Below are 23,278 nucleotides of genomic sequence, written 5' to 3'. Positions count from 1 at the left end.
CCCAACACAAAACCAGACTCGCTAAGAGGCGTCTGCTCCGGATCCCGGGGGGCCTGGGGCCTGGAAAGAAGGCGGAATAGATTCCATACTCTCTCTTCTCCCTCCAGCCGTCGACAAACGCGGCCCTTTCAGGCCCAGGGAAAGGTCCTATACCCTTTCCCACCCAGCGCCCCGTCAGGTCAGCCAACTTCACCTTCATCCAAGCCTCTTTATCCAGAAGGACTCTGGGACAGGAAATCAATAGTTGCAGCTCGAGGCGAGGGGAAAGGGCGGGGAGAAAAGGGAACCTGGGACAGGTTGGTGGGGAGGTGGCGAGGCGGTGAGGAAGCGGTTCATTGTGGGGCCTCTACGGGTAATTAAAGCGGCTGAAAGGCGTTGCCAGGACCAGGGGAGCGTGCGGGGAGGCGGGGGGGGGGGGGGGGAGAATCACCTGTTTTACCCCTGGCGTCGGGCCACACTTCGTGGCGGGACCGAGACGGAAGAGGAGAGCGCTCAGAGGGCGATGCATGGTAGGACGCGGGGCTGGACCCGAGGGCCCAGGGGCCCCGGGGCTTTGCTCTCCGCACCGAGGGGATCACGAGACCCGAGGCGCAGGAACCGCGCCAGCGCAGTCCTCCCGGGCTCGCTGCTCTGCCCCGAAGCCCCCAGCGCACTGGGCGCTCGATCTCTCCACGCCCGGCGCGCCCTGGGCACCCGGAAATGCTGTCTTTCCAGGGGCCTGACGGGACGAGGCGCTGGGAGCTGATGGGGCCCGCGGTGCGGCGACAAAGAGCTGAGCGTTTTTAAACTTTAGAAGGTCAGATCTGGAAGGAAGGGCCTATAGAGAGCTCGCTAGGGGAGTCCCTCCTTTCACACACAGGGACACTGAGGCCCGGGAGACAAGGGCTGTCACTAAGGACCCCCAGTGAAGTGAAATGGATCCAAATGTGAGTTAAAAGGATAGTTAACTCGGCAGTCTGAGGGAGAGCTGGTCAAGCAAGGAAAAGCGAAGGCAATTTATTTTTAAGGCGAGAGAGAGAGAGAGAGAAACATTAGCTTTGAGAAGAAACAATACGAAAGTGATTTCCCAGACAAGGTGGGGGGGGGATGGTGTGGTGTGATGGAGAGAAAAAGTAGTCAAGGCCCAACTCATCTAAATTTAATTTTGATCGTTTTGAATGGGCCGAGATCGCCTGTGCCGACGCCTCGCCGTGTTAATATCGTTGGGCCTCGGCGTCCAAGCCCCGCGTTAAAGTAAACTCCCGCCAGGCAGGCACTGCTCGCCGAGCTGCTCTACACAGATCCTCTTTCTTCGGGTTCAAAAAGAAGAAGAAGAAGAAAAAGAAAACACAAAAAACCCACAAAAAAACACAACACACAGTTAACCACCTGTCAGGGCTGAGGATACAATGAGGCTCCTCGAAAAAGAGCTTTTCATGCATGCGTAATATATTTGTTCAGCTATTCACTTAATGAAGCTGATAAATGTGATGCAAGACAATAGTCAAGTTAATCTATTTAGTAAAATGTTTTGAGACTTTCAGGCTGCGTTAAGGAGGGGAGCGTTGGGCGACATTTTCATTTAAATGCGCTCATCTCCCCTCTTAGGCTGCACAGGGGGGTTCAGGCAATCTATGTGAATATAATTTCTTATAAATGTGTCTTTAATGGGTTTAATTCACCCTTGCCAGCTGTTTTGGGGGCTATTTTGTAAGAGCAAAACAAACGTTTCAGGCTTGGAAAGCTAGTTAAAATTAGTTTCGGTCAGCGAGGCCAAGCTATATTTCCTGCAAACCATCTGCTTGATTGGCACAATAGAAGGATTTTCAAGGAAAAGAGGGGGGGAGTGAGTGTGAAAGGAATGAGGGGTGGGGAGAGACGACAGAAAGGGCTGGGGAGGCCGATAGTTCCTAGTGGCCTATTCTGAAGGTGAACCCCTTAGAGGTGTCTTAATAGAGCTGCTTGCCTAGAGGGTGGGACGGCTGGAAAGCGCTTGCAGCCCGAGCCTCGTCGCCCTCCTCCTTTGCCTAGGGGGTCAGCTCCCTCTTTTCTCCCCCAAGACCGGAGAAACCAGGCAGCGGGGCCCTTTCCCCGTTGCCGCCTTTCCGCGTCCTAACTTCCGAGGCGTGCTCCAACTGTCTGCAGCCCCAGCCCCAGAGAGCCACGGCCAGGAGGTTCAAACCCTTGCAAAGTGCTACCTTGAGGTCCCAACCTTCCCTAACTTCCCTAACTGGTTATGTTTTCTGACGGCCGGGAATCTTTTTTTTTTTTTTATAATTTTTTTTTCAACGTTTATTTATTTTTGGGACAGAGAGAGACAGAGCATGAACGGGGGAGGGGCAGAGAGAGAGGGAGACACAGAATCGGAAACAGGCTCCAGGCTCTGAGCCATCAGCCCAGAGCCCGACGCGGGGCTCGAACTCACGGACCGCGAGATCGTGACCTGGCTGAAGTCGGACGCTTAACCGACTGCGCCACCCAGGCGCCCCCGACGGCCGGGAATCTTAAGTCACTGTACTTTGCAGGCCCTTCTCCCTCTGCGGCCTGCGGTTACCGAGGTGCTCCCGGCTCCGCCCATATTGCAAGGGGCCCCACAACTGCAAGAGCTTGGCGCGTGGGGCTGGGACCCGCCCGCTCTCCACTGCCGGGGAGGAAAGAAATTCCCCATAGCGGGTTCTGAGAGCCCATCCTGCGGTCCCAGGGAGGCTCTGGCAGCTTTGGCTTTGTAGGCCCCAGGAGTCCGGCCAGCTTTGCTGCAGCCTCCCGCAGCAAGCAGTAGCGCCCGCGGCACAGGCAAGGACCTTAAAGGCAGCCAGGGCCTCCGATTCTCTTTGCCTCTCGCGCTTTTTCCTTTGAAAGAGAAATAAACAACGCAGCTCTGGGAGAGAGGACGTGAGCGACTTCTTTGAAATAAACTTGAAGATAACGACATTACAATGAATGGCAGGACGCACAAAACCCCATGGGCTCAGGTCAAACGGCATTAGTCACAGGTCTTAGCCGCAGCCGCCGCGCCGCGCAGCCCCTTAGGCTATCGCGGAGTTTGAAAAGACGCGTTCAAGGAGATCACTTAAAGTAAGATCCTTTCGTCCGATTTCTTGCTTCCTTAGGATTTATTCTGCCTTTTCACGGGCGGCCAGCCCTCGCCCCCGCCCTCACTTTTCCTCTTTGCGCCTTAGGAATTCCTTAGGGGACTCTGCAGACGGACCGCTGGAGGCAAGGTCCACGTGGATCTCAGCAAGGGGTTGACCCACCTTCCAAAAATGTCAGGGCCCCTTTTACAAGCGGCGAAGTTAGCAGCAGTTAGTCTATAGTAAGGCAGAATGACCCGGGAGCGGGGGAGGGATGTGTACGCGCGCGCCCGCGCGCCCGCGCGCGCGCGCGCGCGATAGTAAAGGGCCAATGGAGCGTGTCAATCTACAGGATAATAACTAAAAACTACACCCAGCGAAATGCCCCAGCAGGAGAAGAGGCCTGGGGAAGAGGATGGCACTAGGAAGGCCCCAGACTAGCTTTGAGTTCTGAGCACTCCCCTCCTCCTCGCCAAAACCCCTGCAAACCGAGGCTCTATTCCGATCTTCCGGAAGACCTGGGCAAGCGCTTCTCTGATGGGTAATTCAACACCTGTAGTTACCCCTCTTCTCCACCCCTGGAACAAGCAACGGCTCCAGGCGGGGGGGAAAGGAACGAGGGAGGGAGGGAGAAGTGGAGGAAGGTGGTAGGAGGAGGAAGAGAAGGAGGCGTTGGCGATGGAGAATTAGAGATGAGAAGAGTTGGAGGGAGAGAATGCAAAAAACAGAGCCGATCTTCCAGCTTCCACAAAGCAGTTGGGGACGGGGGTAGCGGGAAATTGACTGCGATGGAAAACTTCGTCTTGTGGCAAGATGAAAGTGCAGGTGTTCAAACAGTTTAGACTTTTCTCCCCTATTTTATTGCAAGACTTCAAAAAGAGAAACGTTGGAAGTTCTTCACACACGTCCCTCGTCCGTTTCCAGAGGTCTCCAATTAACTGGAGCGATGCATTTCCCATATTTAAATACCCACTTATTTAGAAGTCATTCCTTTCCTTAGAGGTTTTCGACAGCCTGCCTGGCCAGTTCGCCTCCATAAGAGTCTTGGGCTCAGAAACTCCATACTTGCGTCATCGTAAAGCATTATAATTCGGCTCCAGAGCCTGGCCCTAAATAACTTTTTAATTTGAATCAAGGGAGAGCTTTAGCGGGCTCCGTTTCTGGTTTAATGTGATATAAATCGCAGATGCACTTTTATTGAATGGTTAAAGCAGCGACATGGAGATCATCAACACAAAACGCCCTGAACAAAACCATCGAGAGAAATAAAGCTGGTTAATAAGATTTTTGAGAAAGCTTTGTGTTAAAAAGCAAAAAGGAAAACCAGCTGAAGGTGACAGTTAGTTCATGGTTAATAGGATCAGGGCGGCCTGGCTGGGCTGCACACTTCTCTTTGGGGAGGTTCAGCCACACCAGAGAAATGAATGGGACGTTTAACACATCTGTTATCTCGCCGAACAGAGAAACGGGGGGATCGAGGTTCAGCGTTACCCCAGCCCCAACCCCCCAGTGAAGAGAAAGACTGTCTCTGGGAAGACTCTCATTTGAGGTCCCCAATTAAGCATAGGGTCTCCTGACGTGGGACCAGCATTCTTGAGAACTGCGTTCTTCCCAGGCTGTTTTCAGGCGTTTGTATACTGCAGTTAATTAAGAAGCTGCAAAACTTTGGCCAAAGTTAAGCACCCGGCAATGGGTAGGGCTCTCTCGAGGAATCTCAACTTTTGCTGCTATGGCTTCAAAAGTCCAAGCCGTAAGTTTCAAATGAAATTTCTGAGGGCTCCTTGAGGTGGGAAAAGGGCCGGCATAGCACTTCTAGCATTCAGGTCGCCTGGCCTGAGGCTGCTCAAGTGGAATCCAGCAGCCTGGACCCGTGCGTTGCTCCCCTCTGGTCCTCCCCCAGGCAAGCTGCGGAGTGCTCCTTGCTGACACTTCTAAAGAAATCTCGCTGAAATCGTTTTCCAAGTTTCTGGGAGTTTGCAGGAGACACATTTTACTATTCAGGTATCTACCAACTCTCAAACTCTTAGTTTCCCGACCCGAAATAACTCAAATCCAGACCTCCCCCTCCATCCTTATGGACTTCACCCAATAACCCCAAAGCATTAATTCCAAATCTCCCTGTGTTGTCAGAATAGCACCCCACAAACACTAATTTTACCCACCCCTCACATCTGCTTTATGCCTCAGCTGGAGTAACCTATACAGCTAGAGACTGAAGAGGGAGTATATTTTCGTGTTCACTGACTTGAAATCTTCCGTTGCCCTCCCCACAAGGGGGAGGGCTATTTTACTGATTGCCTGGAGACGAATTTCTATGAATATTTATTGATTTATTTTCCAGACTCGGCAGGGGAGCTGCAAATAAATTTAGTGCGTTCTTTAAATAATTCCTTTTCTATGAGGCAAGATGTCATCTGAAACTTCTAAATAGGCATTTAATTAGCCCGGGTGTTGCTTCGGAACAAAAACTCCCGGCGAGAGCTTTGGGGGCGCACTGTATTGCAAAGAGGCGGTCGATATGCAGAATTGATGCGCGCCAGCCTTTGTTGCCGGCCCATTGTGCGGGCCATGCTTATGAAGACTAATCCAATCATAAATTGCACCCCTGCGCCAATCAGAGCGCCCAGAGCCTCCAGCGAATGAAGCTCGAGTGGAGAACTTTGTTGAACTTCATTGTCAGAGCTGTCACTTTTCAAAGCGCTTTAACGGGCGGGCCACTATAAAACCATCACCTCGACGGGAGGACCACGGAGGACTCGCAGACGCCCAAGTGGGATCATTACTTGGAGACGTTTGCTAAGCCCAAGAGAGAGGGCATCGCGGGGGCGGGAGGGGCGGGAAGCGAGGCATTTACCCTCAGGCCACTGGAAGAAGGGTTATTCCGCCCGCCCCGCGCCTAACATGATGTTCCCTGGCCTCCTCGCGCCCCCCGCCGGGTACCCGAGCCTCTTGCGCCCCACGCCCACCTTAACGCTGCCCCAGTCCCTGCAGTCGGCATTTTCCGGCCATTCGAGCTTTCTGGTGGAGGATCTGATCCGCATCAGCCGGCCTCCGGCTTACCTGCCCCGCAGCTTACCCACGGCCAGCATGTCGCCCCCTAGGCAGGGGGCCCCCGCGACTCTCACAGACACCGGGACCTCGGACCTGGGCTCCCCGGGTCCAGGCAGCCGACCGGACGGTTCACCTCAGACGGCCGCCGCCCCTGCCAGCGAGCCAACGTTTCTGAAGTTTGGGGTTAACGCCATCCTCTCCTCTGCTCCCAGAACCGGTAAGTGAGCGCAGGACACTGAGGGCCGGTCCAGGTGCGAGTCCTTCTTGCCCCGGTTTCCTGTTTCCTTGCCCACTCACACATCTGCGCACATACACTTACGCAGGATCCCCGGGACCCCACTCGCGCAATGTGAGACTCAGGTCCAGCCAATTCCCGGAAGAAAAGCCTCCAGGTTCGCCCCACCCTCGGAACGAACTTGATTACCTGCAGTCGGAGAGAGCGCCCGCCCCTAGGCGTGTTGTGTTTCTGCCCTCAAACTTTTGGAAGCCAGTTTTTATAAACCCAAGACAATATATTTACTAGCTTAGCTAGTATAATGGATCTACAATTCTTTTCCTACCCGCCCTAATACTGCATATCTCGTTAGTACCTAGGATGAGAATCGTGACAGGGAGCCAACTCTGAGGTGTGTGGGGGGAGGAGGGTGGGGGGTGGTGGTGGTGGAAGGATTCCACAGATGACACGATGTTAGGAAAAGGTTTCTCCTACTTTGTCAAAACATTGAGAAAGATGCCTTTGAAGCCAGCTGAAGGGTTAATCATATCATATATTCAATGCTCTGTACAATAATCAAGTACCTAATCAAATTCCCTTTCTGTCTCTCTCCCTCTTTTCCTTTCTCCTTTACTCTCTGCCAGAAACATCCCCTGCCTTACTCCAGAGCGTCCCTCCCAAGACCTTCGCCTTTCCCTACTTTGAAGGCTCCTTCCAGCCTTTCATCAGATCTTCTTATTTCCCAGGTAGGTCTCATCCCCCTTCCTGGGGGGCGGCGGCCCAGCCCCAGCCCGTCGCTCCCTGCTCCGAAAGCCATATTTCTCCGTCCACCCCTCGGGGTTATGCTCTGGTTCAGAGGTTGCGAGGCGTACAACATTCACGAATCCGTCGCGCCAATTTGATGCCCTATTTAGCACAAGCAGTGACTGCTTGACACTTTGCACCAATTCCCTGCTCTACAAATTAGCAGGAATTGTCATGGTCCCAATTTGAGGCGGTTCCCTTCCCGGCGAGGAGCTGTTGGCATCCCTTCACGCCGCCGTTTTCCCACAGAGTCAGTGCACTTGGCCACGATTCCGCCACAAAGGTTTCAGCACCATGACCAATTGGTCAGCTCCTCCGGGCAGCCACACACAGACCGGCCCTCGCCCCTCCACGCCGCCGAGAGACACCTACCAGCCGGGGCTAATTTCTCTTTAAGACTCATTCAGGGTTTCGGGCTTTTCACAAGACCACATGGGGTGCCCTCTTGTGTGGGATGCCTGGGGTCGCCCAGGGGGAGGGGGACTAGATCCTCCCACAACCCCAACCTTCTATTTCCAACCTGATTTCCCAACCTCTTCTCGTATCCTGCCCCCCCCCCCGCCTTATCTTTTTTAAAGACCTTCAACTTCTAAAATAAGTCTGAGGGAAACCCGTAACGGGGTCCTAGTCTGGAGGAGAAACACCTTCAACAGTTTACACGAGGTTTTTATCCATCCTGGAATCCCAGTGGTGCTCAAAGTATAGCTGAAAACTCAGCAACCGGTCAAGACTCAGGAGACAGAGGAGAGCCTATAAAGAGAAGGGAGACTGGGCACGGTTGGTGGGGGATGGGTAGAACCACGACAACACTCCCAAATATCAGAGAAAGAAATAAGCAATTGATTTTTAAAAGGGGGAGAGAGAATTCACCAACAGCCCCCCACCACCATTCATGCTGCTGCTGATAATGGAATTTGCTGCCTTTCTCCCTCATCTCAATGCTCCAACAAAAACAACCCGAGCTTTATAAATAGCTTTTCATGTCCATTTAATGAAAATGATTCCGGGAAGAGAAGCCTCTGCCATCAGTATTCTCCCAATGGTCTTGGCCTGCAGTTGTGTTTAGTTTGAAAGTGTAAATCTCTTTTGTCCCAGTAATATATGGCTTTCGCTGCTTGTCCTCAGTCTTTTTCTGTTAGTTCATTACTACACAATTACCATTCACGCTTCATTAGAGTCTCTGTTTCTTTTTGGTTTTTTTTTTCCCTCCCTTAAAGGAAAACTCTCCCCCTTTTTATCATGCCAATACCCATTGGGGAGCGGTCAATGTGCTAATTAGCTGCCACTTTTCATGTATTCGGGCCGAATTCTTTACGTTTTGTGGGGGAGGGGAAGAAAGATTAATATGAAAAAGATGAATGCTGATTGGATTTTTCAAAAAAAAAAAAAATCCAAAGCGGATTTTCTTCTGTCAAATAAGTAAGGCACCTCATTTTCATCTAAAGAATGCAAAAGCCACCAAGGTGATAAAAGCATAAGGGGGAAACCCAGCGGCCTCAGCTGGATATTTTTATTTTTATTTTTGTAATTTTTTTCTGTTGCTATTTTAGCCGATATACGCAGGTTTGCTCCCTTGACACTGTTCCCCTGAGACTGTTGAATGGAAAAACGAAACAGGCTATTGTGGAGGCTGTTTTCTGTGTTTCCGTGGTTTTACCTAATCCGGGTTTGCCTGGTTGAAAGGGAAAGTTATTTGGGCGGAAAGCGCCTTTCAGTCTCGCAGGTTTGTAGGTTCCTGGCCTATTCTCCAAGGGGAGAAAAAGGAGAGCTTTAAAGAGATGAAGGGATCAGAGAGAAAAACCGAGGGAGGCCACGAGGGAGGGGCAGACGCTACTGCCGCGGCGGGACGCCGCCCACTCACTCGCAACCCCCCACCCCACCCCTCCGCAGCGTCCTCGAGCGTCGTACCCATCCCGGGGACCTTCTCCTGGCCGCTTGCTGCCCGCGGCAAGCCTCGCAGAGGCATGCTGCGACGAGCCGTGTTCTCCGACGTGCAGCGCAAGGCGCTGGAGAAGATGTTCCAGAAGCAGAAGTACATCAGCAAGCCCGACCGCAAGAAGCTGGCGGCCAAGTTGGGCTTGAAAGACTCACAAGTGAGGGCGGTCTCCCCAAAGCCCCACCCTCCCCGCTTCACCCCTCCCCACGCATCGTGCAATTGGAAGGGTCCTCTGAAACCCGTTAGGTCCCCTCCTACGGATGGGGAAAGTAAAGTCTAGAGAGGGAATGAGCGCACGAGCCAGCTTCCTTGAGGCCACTCGGGACAGCTTGCTTGTCTCCCCGGCTCATTGCCCCCCACCTGCGCACAGCCGGGTCAGGTGCGTGAGGATGGGGCTAGAGGAGCGAGAAGCTGAGGAGGGGGTGAGGGTAGGGTGAGTCCTTGACCATCTGAACTCACTGGGCAGCGGGCAAGGAGGGGGAGAAGGACAGAGCCTCTTACCTCCCCGACGGTCCTGCCGGAGCCCCTCCCCCACGCCCTTGGTGGGGAGCGCCTGCGATAACCGCTGCTTGTCCCCCGCTCTCTCTCCTCCCCGCTCCAGGTGAAAATCTGGTTCCAGAACCGACGCATGAAGTGGCGGAACTCCAAGGAGCGCGAGCTTCTGTCTAGCGGGGGCTGCCGAGAGCAGACCCTTCCCACGAAACTCAATCCGCACCCGGACCTCAGCGACGTGGGCCAGAAGGGCCCAGGGGATGACGAGGAGGAAGACGACGGCCCGGGCAGCCCCCGCCACCGCCTGGTCTATCACGCGTCCCCCGACCCTCGGCACCTGCGGGACCCGCGGCTGGAAGGGCCGCTGCCTGCCTCACCGGCTCACTCCAGCAGCCCAGGCAAGCCTTCGGACTTCTCCGACTCCGAGGACGATGAGGAGGGCGAAGAGGAGGAGATCACCGTGTCTTAGAAGCCCTCCCGTGCCCTGCGTACTGTTTCAAAGTACTTTGAAATTGAAGAGGTGTGATTCAGTCTGCTTGTCCGCTTAGTCCCCGCTGTCCAGACGCTGCCGCTTCCCTTTGCAGAACCTCAGCCTGGTCAAGGGCGCCGCAGCCCCTTCCATTGCCCAAAATGGCGTTTCCTTGCCCCACACACCTCCCAGCAGCTCTCTCCACGTAAGTGAAGTTTAGGTCTTGGTCCCAGCCTTAACTTCCCACCGGAGCTCCTATCTTGCTTATTGCAAGCTATTTAAAACACAGTGGGGTGTTCACTCCTATAGCCTGGGTCTTGCTGTGAGCCAGGCCCTGCTGGTCTTTAGAAGCCACACCTCTGTAAGACAGGAAACTCTTTATGGAGAAGGAAACGGAGTTAGGAGTCACAACATCAAGCATATAACTCTAAGACCTCTGACTTCCTAGATCCACCCCCCTGTCTTAGGTGGACCGGTCTCCCTACCCATGTTGACTCTGGTAACCCAGTCTTTCCATAGCAGCTCCCTTAGATATCTGAATTAAAAAAAAACTTTTTTTTAAAAATGTTATACACATATACACCTTCTGGTCTAAGGCACAACATAAATACGGAGTCCTTCCTGTTGTATTCCAAATGCTCTCTGGGCAAAGAAGTGAGTTATTGAGGGAAGAGTCAGTCTCTATTTCTGTATGTGTCTTTCAGAGCTTTTTCTTTTTAATTTCTGCATCCATAGTATATGCACCAAGCACTCTACCTTGTGCCCTTTTATTATTTCTGGGGAGATTACACTGACCTGCAAGACTCGAGCACTGGGCATGACATAAGCAGAGAGAGAACCCACAGCCTCTTTGATTTTGATTTTTTTTTTTTTACAGAACTTTGCTGTCTTTGCACAGCTTTTATGAACTGTACACTATTTTGTACACATGTGTTGTATGATATTTTATACCAATGTTATTGTGAATGACTATAAAGGATTGACTAGACTTTTCTCTCTGTCTCTCTCTGCAATGGCTTTTAAACTTTAAAAAGGTAGCTGTTTAATTGCATAACTTATAAAGAAATACTTATTTTGTATTTTTACCTTGTACAGATTTTTATATATGTATATATGTATCAAATGAACAAATGCCAAATAAAAAGTAGAATGGACATAGTGGTCAAGTATATCATTAATTCACACAATGTCAGAGCTGAAAGGGATGATGAGCTTCTCATCCAATGCTACTGGGATTTCGGGAAGGGAAGCTGACATTCGAGAGAGAATGGCACATCTCTAAAGCCATCCAGCTGTTTAGTGGCCAAGCTGGAACTAGAACCCATCTCTGACTCTCAGGCCAGTGCCTTTTCTGCTTCCCTGTACCATCGATAACCACATTTGCTATGGTTACGAGGAAAGGAGCACCAGTAAAGTGGTACCAACAAGTTGAGTCTGCAGTAATCCTTCTTCTCTAAGGCCTGAAATCATTGAAAGTCAGTTTAAGCTGTTCAAGTTTACGATGGCTTTACTTTCCCTTCTTGAAAGTTTATACAATTTCTATTCCTCAGCGAAGCTCAAAATTGGTCTTATCTTCTGTGTGTAAGCTGATTTTCTCAGGAATGTCATCCATAGCCATGACTTGTGGGCCCAGATACAGACTCTGGGGCTCACAAGTGAAACTAAATTTCTTTAAAGACTAGCTTTCAACAGAAACAACTTAAACAGCAACGTAGGAGCAAAAAACATCAGGTAGAACCCTGGTAAAGGCTTCTGTGGGCTTTCAGAGATTGGTATTTGCTGCCTCAGCCACACAGACCCACACTTAATTATCCTAACCCATACCCCAATAGTCGGGGGGGGGGCAGTTGTTAAACTTAAATTTCAATAGTTTGTATCCTATCTGAAATCTGAATTTTTCTATTCTCAGTTTAATTCTCTTTCCAAATAACACAAGCCCTCTCTCCATGTAAGGTTCTGATATCTTCCTGTGCTGGGCCTGTTCCTGACACTGGTGATCACTATTTTCATTATTTAGAAATGATCCTGAGAACTTGAAAAAAAAATCTTATTGTCATAATTATCTTAATCCAAGAAACCCTCCACATTCCCCCCCCCAACACATATGAAACCACCTAGCATGGTGTTCTGCCCATGGTAGGCATATAACCTTTTAGATAAGAAATTCTGCTCTGAGTGATTCAGGCTATTTTTTCTCCTTCCCTCCACTGTTGTCTGGACATCCATAGATGGGATCCTGACCAGAGTGGCCCACTTTACCCTCCCTGCTAGCTCAAGCCCACAGTTCTTACTTACCGTCAAGAACTATTTTCAGGCATGGGGATAGATTAGTGTCTACAAAGTACTTTGGGGGCACCCCAAAGTGGCATTGTTCACAATAGCCAAGAGATATTCACATCTCATCATTCACATCATTCACAATAGCTTCTGCAACCTAAATGTCCACCGATGGATGAATGAATAAAGAAAATGTGGTATATACACACAACAGATTATTATTCAGCTTAAGGAAAGAAATCTTGTCACATGCCAAACATGAATGAACCTTGAGGACATTATGCTAAGTGAAATAAGCTGGTAAAAAAAAAAAAAAGACAAGGACTATACGATTCCACCTATATGAGGTATCCAACACATTCAAACTCAGAAACGGAGAGTAGAATTATGGTTTCCAAGGGTTGGGGTCAGTTGGGGAAACAGTTGTTTAATGGGTACAGACTTTCAGTTTTACAAGATGAAAAAGTTCTAGAGATTTGTTGTGCAACGATGTGAATACGGCTAACATTACTGAAATGCAATTTAAAAATGATTAAGATGGAAAATGTGTGATTTTTAATTTCAATTAAAACATTTAAAAAAAATTTAAATAAACTGGAAAAATAACTCACATGTTAGAAGAACTAAAACTCCAGTAATGGTCAAAATTATGACCAAATGAAAAAATTCATGGTAAGCAATATTATCATAACACAATGCGAATGTATTGCATAATATAATGTAAGAAGCAATATATGGTGTAAAGTTTTTCTATATTAGGAAAAGTTAATGGGGCACCTGGCTAGCTCAGTCAGTAGAGTATGCAACTCTTGATTTCCAGGTCGTGAGTTCAAGCCCCATGTTGGCAGTAGGGTTTACTTAAGAAAAGAGACAGAATTTCCTCTTTTCCAGATGGACTCATGGAGGGTGCAGAAGAGAAGAAAAAGAAGGTTCCTGCTGTGGCGGAAACCCTTTAAAAATAGCAAAGGAATTTTGCAGAGTTGAAAATCAACCATCTGAGAAAGAAGTTTGCCCAAAAGATGCTTCGAAAGGCAAAGAGGAAGCTTATCTATGAAAAAGCTAAGCATTACCACAAGGAATATAGGCAGATGGACAAAAATGAGATTCTGTTGCCAGAAAAGCTGGCAACTTCTACAAGCCTGAGGAACCCAAATTGACTTTTGTCATCAGGATCAGAGGTATCAACAGTGTGAGCCCAAAGGTTTGAAAGGTGCTGCAGCTCCTTTGCCTTTGTCAGATATTCAACGGCACCTTTGGAACGCTCAACAAGGCTTCAGATAACTTGCTGAGGACTGTGGAACCATCTATAGCATGGGGGTACCCAAACCAGAAGTCAGTGAATGAACTGATCTACAAGCGTGGTTAGAGAAAAATCAACAAGAAGCGAATTGCCCTGACAGAGAGCACATTGATCGCTCTATCTCCTGGTAAATATGGCATCATCTGCATGGAGGATCTGATTCTTGACATCTATATTGTTGGAGAATGTTTCAAAGAAGCAAACAACTTCCTATGGCCCTTCAAATTATCTTCTCCACAAGAAGCAATGAAGAAAAAGACTACCCATTTTGTGGATGCTGGCAACAGAGAAAATCAGATCAATAGGCTTCTTAGAAGGATGAACTAAGGTATCCACCATGATTATTTTTGTAATCTGGTCACTTAATAAAGGACTATGTCCAAATTAGAAAAAAAAAAAAAGAAAAGAAAAGAAGAAAAGGGAAATGAGAGAGAAAAAGAAAGAGAGAGAAAAAGAGAGAAGTTAAGAAAACTCAGAAAAGGAAAGAAAAACCAGCCTAAACTTTTTAAAATGTGTATGCTACTCCCTTATAATCACAAAGGTCTACATCTTCAGAACTACAAATGCCATGTTTTGGCTTTTTAGTGTCTCTTTTAGCTGAACCAAAGGACGAGGACCATGCCCGTTTTGCACACTGTTTCCCTGGTGACATGCATAGCCCCTGACACATACTGAGTGTTTGAGTTCTGTTGAGCGAATAAATAAATTACAAGGTGAGACACTCAAGAGCCTAGACCATAAGTCTGGAAGTTATAAATCTTTCAAATGAGTTGAAGGATAACTTAGGTCAATAATTAAGACAATGAGACTAAATAAACTGGTCAAATGTGTTTTTCAAAGTCAAACCAATTAGCTTAATCCAAAAGACTGAAATAGTTGTATCTCTCCGCTGAAGGAAAAAAAAAAATACTAAAATGTGTGGCAGGCAGGCATTCCACTGGGTGCATTCTGCTGAGTGGAGACCTCATCGAAATGTAGATCAGGATTCAGAGCTCTGGGTGTGCAGCATGGCTAACCCCTGTTGGTTTACAGAACACACTTTAAGTAGCAACGACTTGATACTCACATGAGTTTTATCCTTGTGGTACGTCATCCAAGGTGGATACTATTATCCCCATATATAGATGCAAAAACTGAGGCTGGGAGTTTGAGTGATTTCCCATGGGTACCTCAGCCAGAATTCAAACTCAGTTTCATTTAACTCTACGACGCCATCCTGCTCCCTTGACTAAACTGGTAAAACTCCGCCTAACCAAACTCCAACCAGTAAGAACTCTCTATTAGAGCTTTATGCATTTTAATATTCTGAAGTTACCGGGAAAAAAAATCAATGGTTATTTAAAACCTTTATTATGCTCCTAAATCTCCTACTGTATCACCAGCCTGCCTCTCTGTGGCCTAAATCAGTGATACTCAAACTGGTTTTATTTTTTTTTATTTTTATTTTTTAACGTTTATTTATTTTTTGAGACAGAGAGAGACAGAGCATGAACGGGGGAAGGTCACAGAGAGAGGGAGACACAGAATCGGAAACAGGCTCCAGGCTCTGAGCTGTCAGCACAGAGCCCGACGCGGGGCTCGAGCTCACGGACTGTGAGATCATGACCTGAGCCGAAGTCAGACACTCAACCGACCAAGCCACCCAGGCGCCCCGATGCTTTTAAATTTTTATTTTTTTTTCAACGTTTATTTATTTTTGGGACAGAGAGAGACAGAGCATGAACGGGGGAGGGGCAGAGAGAGAGGGAGACACAGAATTGGAAACAGGCTCCAGGCTCTGAGCCATCAGCCCAGAGCCTGACGCGGGGGCTCGAACTCCCGGACCGCGAGATCGTGACCTGGCTGAAGTCGGACGCTTAACCAACTGCGCCACCCAGGCGCCCCAACCCCGATGCTTTTAAAAACCATTGAATATCTAAAAGATTTTTTGTAACCGTGAGCTTTATCTATCTACATTTTTGGTAGAAGAGATTGAGACTGAGGAAAACAAAATATTTATTCATCACTTCCTGTTAAAACAATTTCATCAAATATCAATATAAATACCATATTTTTGAAAAATAAATACATATTATAAAACAAAAAAATAAAGGAGTATTGTTTTTACATTTTTGCAAATCTCTTTCATGGTTGGCTTAAGAGAAGACAACTGGATTCTCTTATCTATTTCTTTTTTTAAAAAAATTTTAAAAATGTTTACTTAGTTTTGAGAGAGAGTGCAAGCAGGAGAGAGGCAGAGAGAGAGGGAGACATAGAATCCGAAGCAGGCTCCAGGCTCTGAGCTGTCAGCACAGAGCCCGACGCGGGGCTCGAACTCGTGAACTGTGAGATCATGACCTGAGCTGAAGTTGGACGCTTAGCCAACTGAGCTACCCAGGCCCCCTCTCTTAATTATTTCTTCACTCTATCATGAAGAAAATTTGTCTTCACACAGGTATGTAATTAGAAAGGGAGGCGTATTTGTACAGCTTTCTTAGATAATTGTGGCTATTCTTTGATACAATGGCAAAACTTGACAAGTGGTAGGTTTTTTTTTAAAGGGTAGTCACAATTTGGAATCTAAAATCCTATCAATGAACTTTCCAACTCTGATACTCTGTCATCTATTGGTCTATCTTGCATGTTGAATGGATATTTTACCCATGCATGGTTTTGTAACATCACGCATCGGTCATTTGGAAAATATTGGTTCATTGAGTCATGCAGCTATGCTAACTGTTGACACTTACATGTATTATCAAATAACACATTTGTTCATATCACCACCCATCTCATCATAAAAGTCTTTAAGTACTGAGAAACTGTTAAGTTCATGGTGGTAGATACAAGTTTTCCAAACTTTACATTTGTATTTGAAATCTCAGTTTTTATTATTGAGACAAGTTCTTTTTTGTTTTTCCAAACAAAAGGCTCACTTCATTCATTTTTGAGAGAATGTTTATGAGATACTACTGTCAGTCATTCTTTCAAGTGAAGATGAAGTACCGCAAAAAATGCGTTAGTTCAAACAGCTGCACAAGTTCTAGTCTTTGAAAAAAAAATCACACTTCAGTGCGTAGCAGAAGTGCTTTATTCACACTTCTCATTTCATTGTGCCTACTATCCAAAAATCGTATATTTTAGGGGCACCTGGGTGGCTCAGTTCGTTGAGTGACCGACTCCAGCTCATGTTGTGATCTCACCATTAGGGAGTTCAAGCCCCCATAAGGCTCTCTGCTGTCAGTGAGGAACAAATTTGGATCCTCTGTCACCGTCTCTCTCTGCCCCTCCTCTGCTCACGCTCTCTCTCTCTCAAAAATAAACATACTTAAAAAAAAAGATTATATACTCTATCCTTAAGTATTGGAATTTAATGACAATAATTGTTACTGGCCCATCAGGCACATTCTTTTTTTTTTTTTCTTCAAGTTTTTATTTAAATTCTCTTTAGTTAACTCTTATAGTAAAATTGGTTTCAGGTAGAATTTGATGATTCATCACTTACATACAACACCCAGTGCTCATCACAAGTGTCCTCCTTAATTCCCATCACCCATTTAGCCCACCCCCCACCCATCTCCTGCCATCAGGCACATCCTTAGGGGGAGCTGGCTGTCTGTAAGATGAGACAGTAGAGAATGCAGTGACCACTAGTCACTTGCAGCATTTCCTTGATTTGTGCTATGGTGCCAGCAGTCTTACTGACGGTTGCTTTTGCACTACCAATAAAAATGTCAATAGAGTTGTTCCAGGATAGAGCATGAGATTCAAAAAGGCATTCGACACTTTGAATATTTCAGCCACCCTTGCGCTTGTTGTCAAGAATGCATGTAACTTCTTTGATGATTAGGTGTTGCGAATACTAAGCAAACACAAGCAGAAAAGGAAGTCCAGGCGCTTCTGTAGATTTGTCCATTTTCTAAGCAAATCACAATTTTGCAGATGATTTGTTAACTCAGTCCTTGACAAGTTACCCTCTTATTGGAAAGTGGCACTGTTGTGATTTTTCTTACTGACTTTTCATCCAGCAATGCCAAGTATACAGGGTTTAATTAGTCTCTATTAATTAGTCTCTACTCTCAGCTATTGAGTATTCTTCCTTAGATAATGCAATATGCCAACTTACTCTGTAAGATGCGTTAGTGGCCTTTTCATCTCTAGTCTGAAAGGTTGTAACAATTTCTGGTTCTTAAAGAGTGTCTCACATCCAGGTCTTAAAAATTCAATTCCTTTCTTTAAACTTCAACAGTTGGTTTCGAGGGGCGCCTGGGTGGCTCAGTCGGTTAAGCGGCCGACTTCGGCTCAGGTCATGATCTTGCGGTCCGTGAGTTCGAGCCCCGCGTCGGGCTCTGTGCTGACAGCTCAGAGCCTGGAGCCTGTTTCAGATTCTGTGTCTCCCTCTCTCTCTGGCCCTCCCCCATTCATGCTCTGTCTCTCTCTGTCTCAAAAATGAATAAATGTTAAAAAAAATTGTTTAAAAAAAAACAGTTGGTTTCGAAAGGATAGCGCAATTTCATTAGAACAATGATATTATCCAAAAATTGTCTGTTGTGTAAGACAATAAAGGTAAGTTACTGACATCCTTGAAGCTGATGGGAGAGATAACTTTGGACACATTTTCTTTCTTTAAAAAATTTTTAAAAAATGTTTATTTACTTTTGAGAGAGACAGAGAGAGACAGAGCATGAGCGAGGGAGGGGCAGACACACATACACACACACACACACACACAGAATGCAAACCAGGCTCTGGGCTCTGAACTGTCAGCAGAGTCCAACATGGGGCTCAGACTCACAAGCAGTGAGATCATGATCTGAGCCAAAGTCGGACGCTTAAATGACTGAGCCACCCAGGTGCCCCAACATATTTTCTTTCTTGTTTACAGTTACATCCATTTTTTTTTTGGAGTGGGTATATTCCTCCCTTCTGCAGTCAGAGATCCCTGATGTGTTACTGTCATCTGTTTTGGTATCTTTGGAAGTAGACCGTGCAGTTAAGACCGTGCCATGGGTTAAGAAAAGGAGAGTTCTAGCACCCCTTTCAAAAGCCAACAATTTGTCCTTAAATATAAGAACACATATGACAAACACATTTTCTTTTACTTTACAATAAAATCTAGGACTCTACAATAATAGTACTTTTGGGGGAAATCTTACAGTACAGAACATTTTCAAGAAGTTTTAAAATATTTGTTGCTAAACAAGACAATAAAGTGTACTTACTTCTTGTGTTTTGGCATAGACTCAAGGAAATCTTGGGATTTCAAAACAATAATTTAATGGAAGATTATGAGGTTACTGACGTTATAGCAGATATAACTGAAAAGAGTAAGAGCACAGTAGAAGTACTGAGAGAAGAAACTGAGTTAAACACTAAAAACGTGCATCAATCTAAGTCTACTGTCTTAGAAAATTCTAAGAAACACAGAGTCTGTAATCACATATTCTGATAGCTGTCAGAAGAAGACACCATGACACATGCCACCTCTGGAAAATCCCACTGGAGGGGTCTTGGGGAGACTCCTGGGGTCCCCCAGGTCACACTTTGAGAACCACTTATTTAAAACCATAAAGAGATTTGCGAGAGGAGAGACGGCAGAAAACGAGCAGGCCAAGTTCCTACTGCCCCATGTACGAAACTTAGCTGCAACCACATGTGCCTTCCACACATCCTTATTTCACCCCTTCCTCTGTCAGCTCTTGTCTTTCCTGGAGTAACCCCTTCTCCATCCACATTCAGCCCATCTTTCTCACCTGGGACCTTCCTATGAGCATTTAAATGCGATCAAGTCTACCCCTTTCCCGGAACACACCCTAAAACATCTCTTTCTGCTGTTTCCCTCTAGTTACTGCCAGATAGATGTCTCTCAGCCCCCAGACTGCCTGAGCCTCATTCTGGGTCTCCTCACCCTCTGTATTTCCCTTAACTGTCGATGTTCCTCAAAGGTTCTATCCTTAACGCTCGCTGCCTCGTCCCGTACAAGCGACGTCAGTGATCTCTCCTCTCTGGTTCCAGCTAACATCTGTCTGATGAGTCCCAATCTCAGAGATCTCTCTCTTGAGTTCCAGACCTAGATAATCAACAGGATTTGGATATTTGGCCTTGAGTGTCCCAAGAACTTGTTAAATTCCACATGCCCAGGACTAAGTGCCGTGTTTTCTAGTTGCAACACTCCATTCAAACAAAGGAAAACAAAACAAAATACTCTTGCCCCTAACTCCACAAATGCTTTTATCTCCCTTGCTCAAAAAATTTGCTCAAAAACCCAAGTGCTGTTCCTGACATCGCTTCCCCTCTCATCCACTCTGTACAAGGAATCAACCACTAAGGCCTGTCCCTTATTAAGTCCTTAAGAGATTTTCTATTCTTCTTTTCATTCTTATTGCTACTATCTAAAAAAAAAGCTATTTTGGGGCGCCTGGGTGGCGCAGTCAGTTAAGCGTCCGACTTCAGCCAGGTCACGATCTCGCGGTCCGTGAGTTCGAGCCCCGCGTCAGGCTCTGGGCTGATGGCTCAGAGCCTGGAGCCTGTTTCCGATTCTGTGTCTCCCTCTCTCTCTGCCCCTCCCCCGTTCATGCTCTGTCTCTCTCTGTCCCAAAAATAAATAAACGTTAAAAAAAAAGGCTATTTTATTATTATTTTTATAGGCTAGATGCAGACTGGCATTATATATATATTATTTCCTTTAATCTACACTACAATTTTTTTAAGTTTGTTTATTTTGAAAGGGAGAGAGAGAGAGAACAGAGGAGAGAGAAAGAGAGAGAGAAAAAAAATCTCAAGCAAGCTCTGCTTTGTCAGTGCTTAGCCTGACTTGGGGTTTGAACTCACGAACTGTGAGATCATGGCCTGGGTTGAAATTAAGAGTCGAATGCTTAACCAACTGAGCCACCCAGGCACCCCTACATGATGACTTTTTAATTCCATTTTACAGATGAGGAAACAGACTCAGACATTTTCCTGATTATCCCCTTTCCCCAGCACTGAGAGCATCAAGGAAAGCTTCATGGAGAAATGGGACCAGGGCCTTGAGGGATGGTATGTTTTTTTCAGGGGGTAGGAAGAGACAACCATATACCAGACCAGTTCAAGAAAGACTTAAAAGAAAGAGAGCAGAGGGTGGAATGTTTTTGGAATGTGTTTGAGGACACTGATGTTATGAGGAGATGTTTCTACTTGGAGGCAATGAGTTAAAACAAGCAACCGCTGAGCAAAACGTTTCCAAAAATGCCTCTTTCCTTTTCTTTAATATAAAAGAATAACAACAATGACTACTCAGCCCTGGTGGGCCGGGTAGAATGCTAAAACTTTCATTTACTTTGCATGGAACCTTTGCTACAACCCTGCTTGGGAGTTCTCAGCATCTGCGTGTGACAGTATGGGAAACTGAGGCTGAGTTATCCCCCCAGCTATCCAGATGACAGAGATTCAAGCACACTTGCTTTTTGAAAAGGGCAGAGGAGCCACAGAACCCAAACCTCCACCCCCTTCCCTACCCCACTACCAACTTCAGCCTCAACCCGGGTTCTTTCGGTGAATATTTACACCCTTTGAAAAGTGTCTTTAGCTGGAGCCTTACCATCTGAATTTGGAAAGACAGTATTAACTAAGTGTGGAAATGGTTTTCCTGGCAAAGACCTGCCTAAGTCTCTGACTTTACACTCTTCAGAAAGAAAAACATTTCCCTGACGTTAAGTTGATGGCTTAACTTTAAAAGAAAAAAAGGGGGCTGCCAAAAAAGGGGGTGGCTGGATGACTCAGTCGGTTAAGCCTCTGACTTCAGCTCAGGTCTTGATCTCACAGTTCATTAGTTCAAGCCCCGTGTCAGGCTCTGTGCTCCCTCTCTGCTTCCACTTCTGTGTCTCCCTCTCTCTCTGCCCCTCCCCTGCTCATGCTCTGTCTGTCTCTCTCTCTCTCAAAAAAAAAAACATTTAAAAAAAGATTTTAAAAGAAAGAAAGAAAGAAAACAGACTTTTTGGTGCTAGTGTAAAACCAAACCTAATTAAATGCAGATTTATTTGGAATCCCAGATGGGATCCCGGAACAGAAAAAGGACATTAGGTAAAAACTGAGACAATTGGAATAAAGCATTGGCTTCAGTTAACAAAAATGTATCATTATTGGCTTATTCATTGTGCCAAGCGTACCACAGAAAGGTAAGATGTCAACACTGGGGGAGATGAGCACCCAACATCTGTGCTATTTGTGCAGCTCTTTCTGCAAACCTAAAATTATCCCCAAGTAAAACTTGTAAAATTAAAAAAAAAATTTGAATCCAAGTCTGTTTGCATAGATGTGATCAGGAGAAAACGTGACTACATTCTGTCTAGTTTAAATGGCAAAAATACTGCCCGACTGCGGTGCTTACGAGGAGGAAAAGCGAAGTTTCAATGCATTCTTTGGTAATCCAAAGCAACAAAAGTGTGCACTCCACCCCCTGCCCGAACTCCGTGGGGCTGATGATTCTATTATTTAACCCACTCATCCTTACTCCCCACCCCCACCCCCCACCACCAGGATAATGCCTCCTGGAATTCCTTTTGGCACAAACATCTTGTTTTAGGACCATGTGTAGACTGGGATGGAAAGAGGATTATTTACACCACATAGGCATCCCTACGTGAAAGGACAGGCCACCCCCTACACTTTCCTAAACTTTTCTGTCAATACCACACCCCAGCAATCACTAACCAACTAAGCAAAGCAGATCAAGGGGTGAGAGAGCTGAGTTTTTATTGTTCTTAGGGAAAAGTTTCATTTCAACTAACAGCTGTCACTAAACTCCTCATTCTCAAGTCAAAGGACTTTTTTTTTTTTTCCACTGGGATTGATGATTAAGTAGTGCTAAGGTTTGTATTCCAAGAAAACTCCCCATTTGGAAGCTGTAGTTATAAGGGGAGATGACCAGGAATGAACACTAATTAATTACTGACAAGTCACTGGACTGACTAGTTTACAGAGACCTATTTTGTGTACAAGTATTTGAGAAAGTAGGCTGTCATACGAAGTTCACCCAAGGGCTCCTTGCCCCAATAGTAAATTACCCCTCATATGTGTTCAGAGTTTTACATTTTTACCTCACATCATCTTCTTTGGTTTTTGCAGCAAACCCTCTTTGATAATCAGGGCAGGATTAATTTTTTCCATGTTCCACACAGGCTCAGAAAGGTTGATTGATTTCCCCAAGTTGGCACAGCTTGTAAATAGTAAAGATGGTGCTTAAACCAAGGTTTCTTAACTGTAAGTCAGGGATCTTTCATTTGACAAGTATATTTATTGAATTCCTCCTCTATGGCTAGATCTCTGGTTGTTCCTGGGGTACCTGAAATAAACACAGACCTTGGTTTCAGGGAGCTTATAGTCCAGTGGAAGAGGAAAAGAATAACCAAGTCGGTGAAGGCAATGACAATTACAGATTATCCTAAGGGCCATCAGGGAAACAGGTGGCAAAGCTAGCTGGGAAAGCCTCTTTAAGATGACATTTTAGGGGCACCTGGGTGGCTCAGTCGGTTGAGCGTCTGACTTCAGCTCAGGCCATGATCTCACGGTTTGTGGGTTTGAGCCCCGCATCAGGCTCTGTGCTGACAGCTCAGAGCCTGGAGCCTGCTTTGGATTCTGTGTGTGTGTCTCTCTCTGCTCCTCCCCCGCTCACACTTCTGTCTCTATCTCTCTCTCTCAAAAATAAAAAAATAAACATAAAAAATTT

At 46.5% G+C, this 23,278-nt stretch overlaps 1 protein-coding gene and 1 pseudogene across 1 annotated transcript; both read left to right on the top strand.

Moving 5' to 3' along the window:
- Positions 1-5,951: 5,951 nt before the first annotated feature.
- DBX1 (developing brain homeobox 1) lies at positions 5,952-10,016 on the top strand. Its single transcript, XM_047070419.1, has 4 exons — positions 5,952-6,318; positions 6,960-7,061; positions 9,010-9,212; positions 9,657-10,016. The coding sequence occupies exons 1-4, from the start codon at positions 5,952-5,954 to the stop codon at positions 10,014-10,016; spliced, it is 1,032 nt and encodes a 343-aa protein (XP_046926375.1).
- Positions 10,017-13,192: 3,176 nt separating this feature from the next.
- Positions 13,193-13,920, top strand: LOC124504581 (60S ribosomal protein L7-like; annotated as a pseudogene).
- The last annotated feature ends 9,358 nt before the right edge of the window (positions 13,921-23,278 follow it).

Source organism: Lynx rufus, unplaced genomic scaffold (genome assembly GCF_022079265.1).
Source record: "Lynx rufus isolate CCGP_SWC_20201006 ecotype Redwood Valley unplaced genomic scaffold, mLynRuf1.p SCAF_9, whole genome shotgun sequence".
Classification (NCBI taxonomy): Eukaryota; Metazoa; Chordata; class Mammalia; order Carnivora; family Felidae; genus Lynx; species Lynx rufus.
Note: the sequence above shows the minus strand (reverse complement) of the source record. Positions and strands in the feature narration are given on the sequence as shown.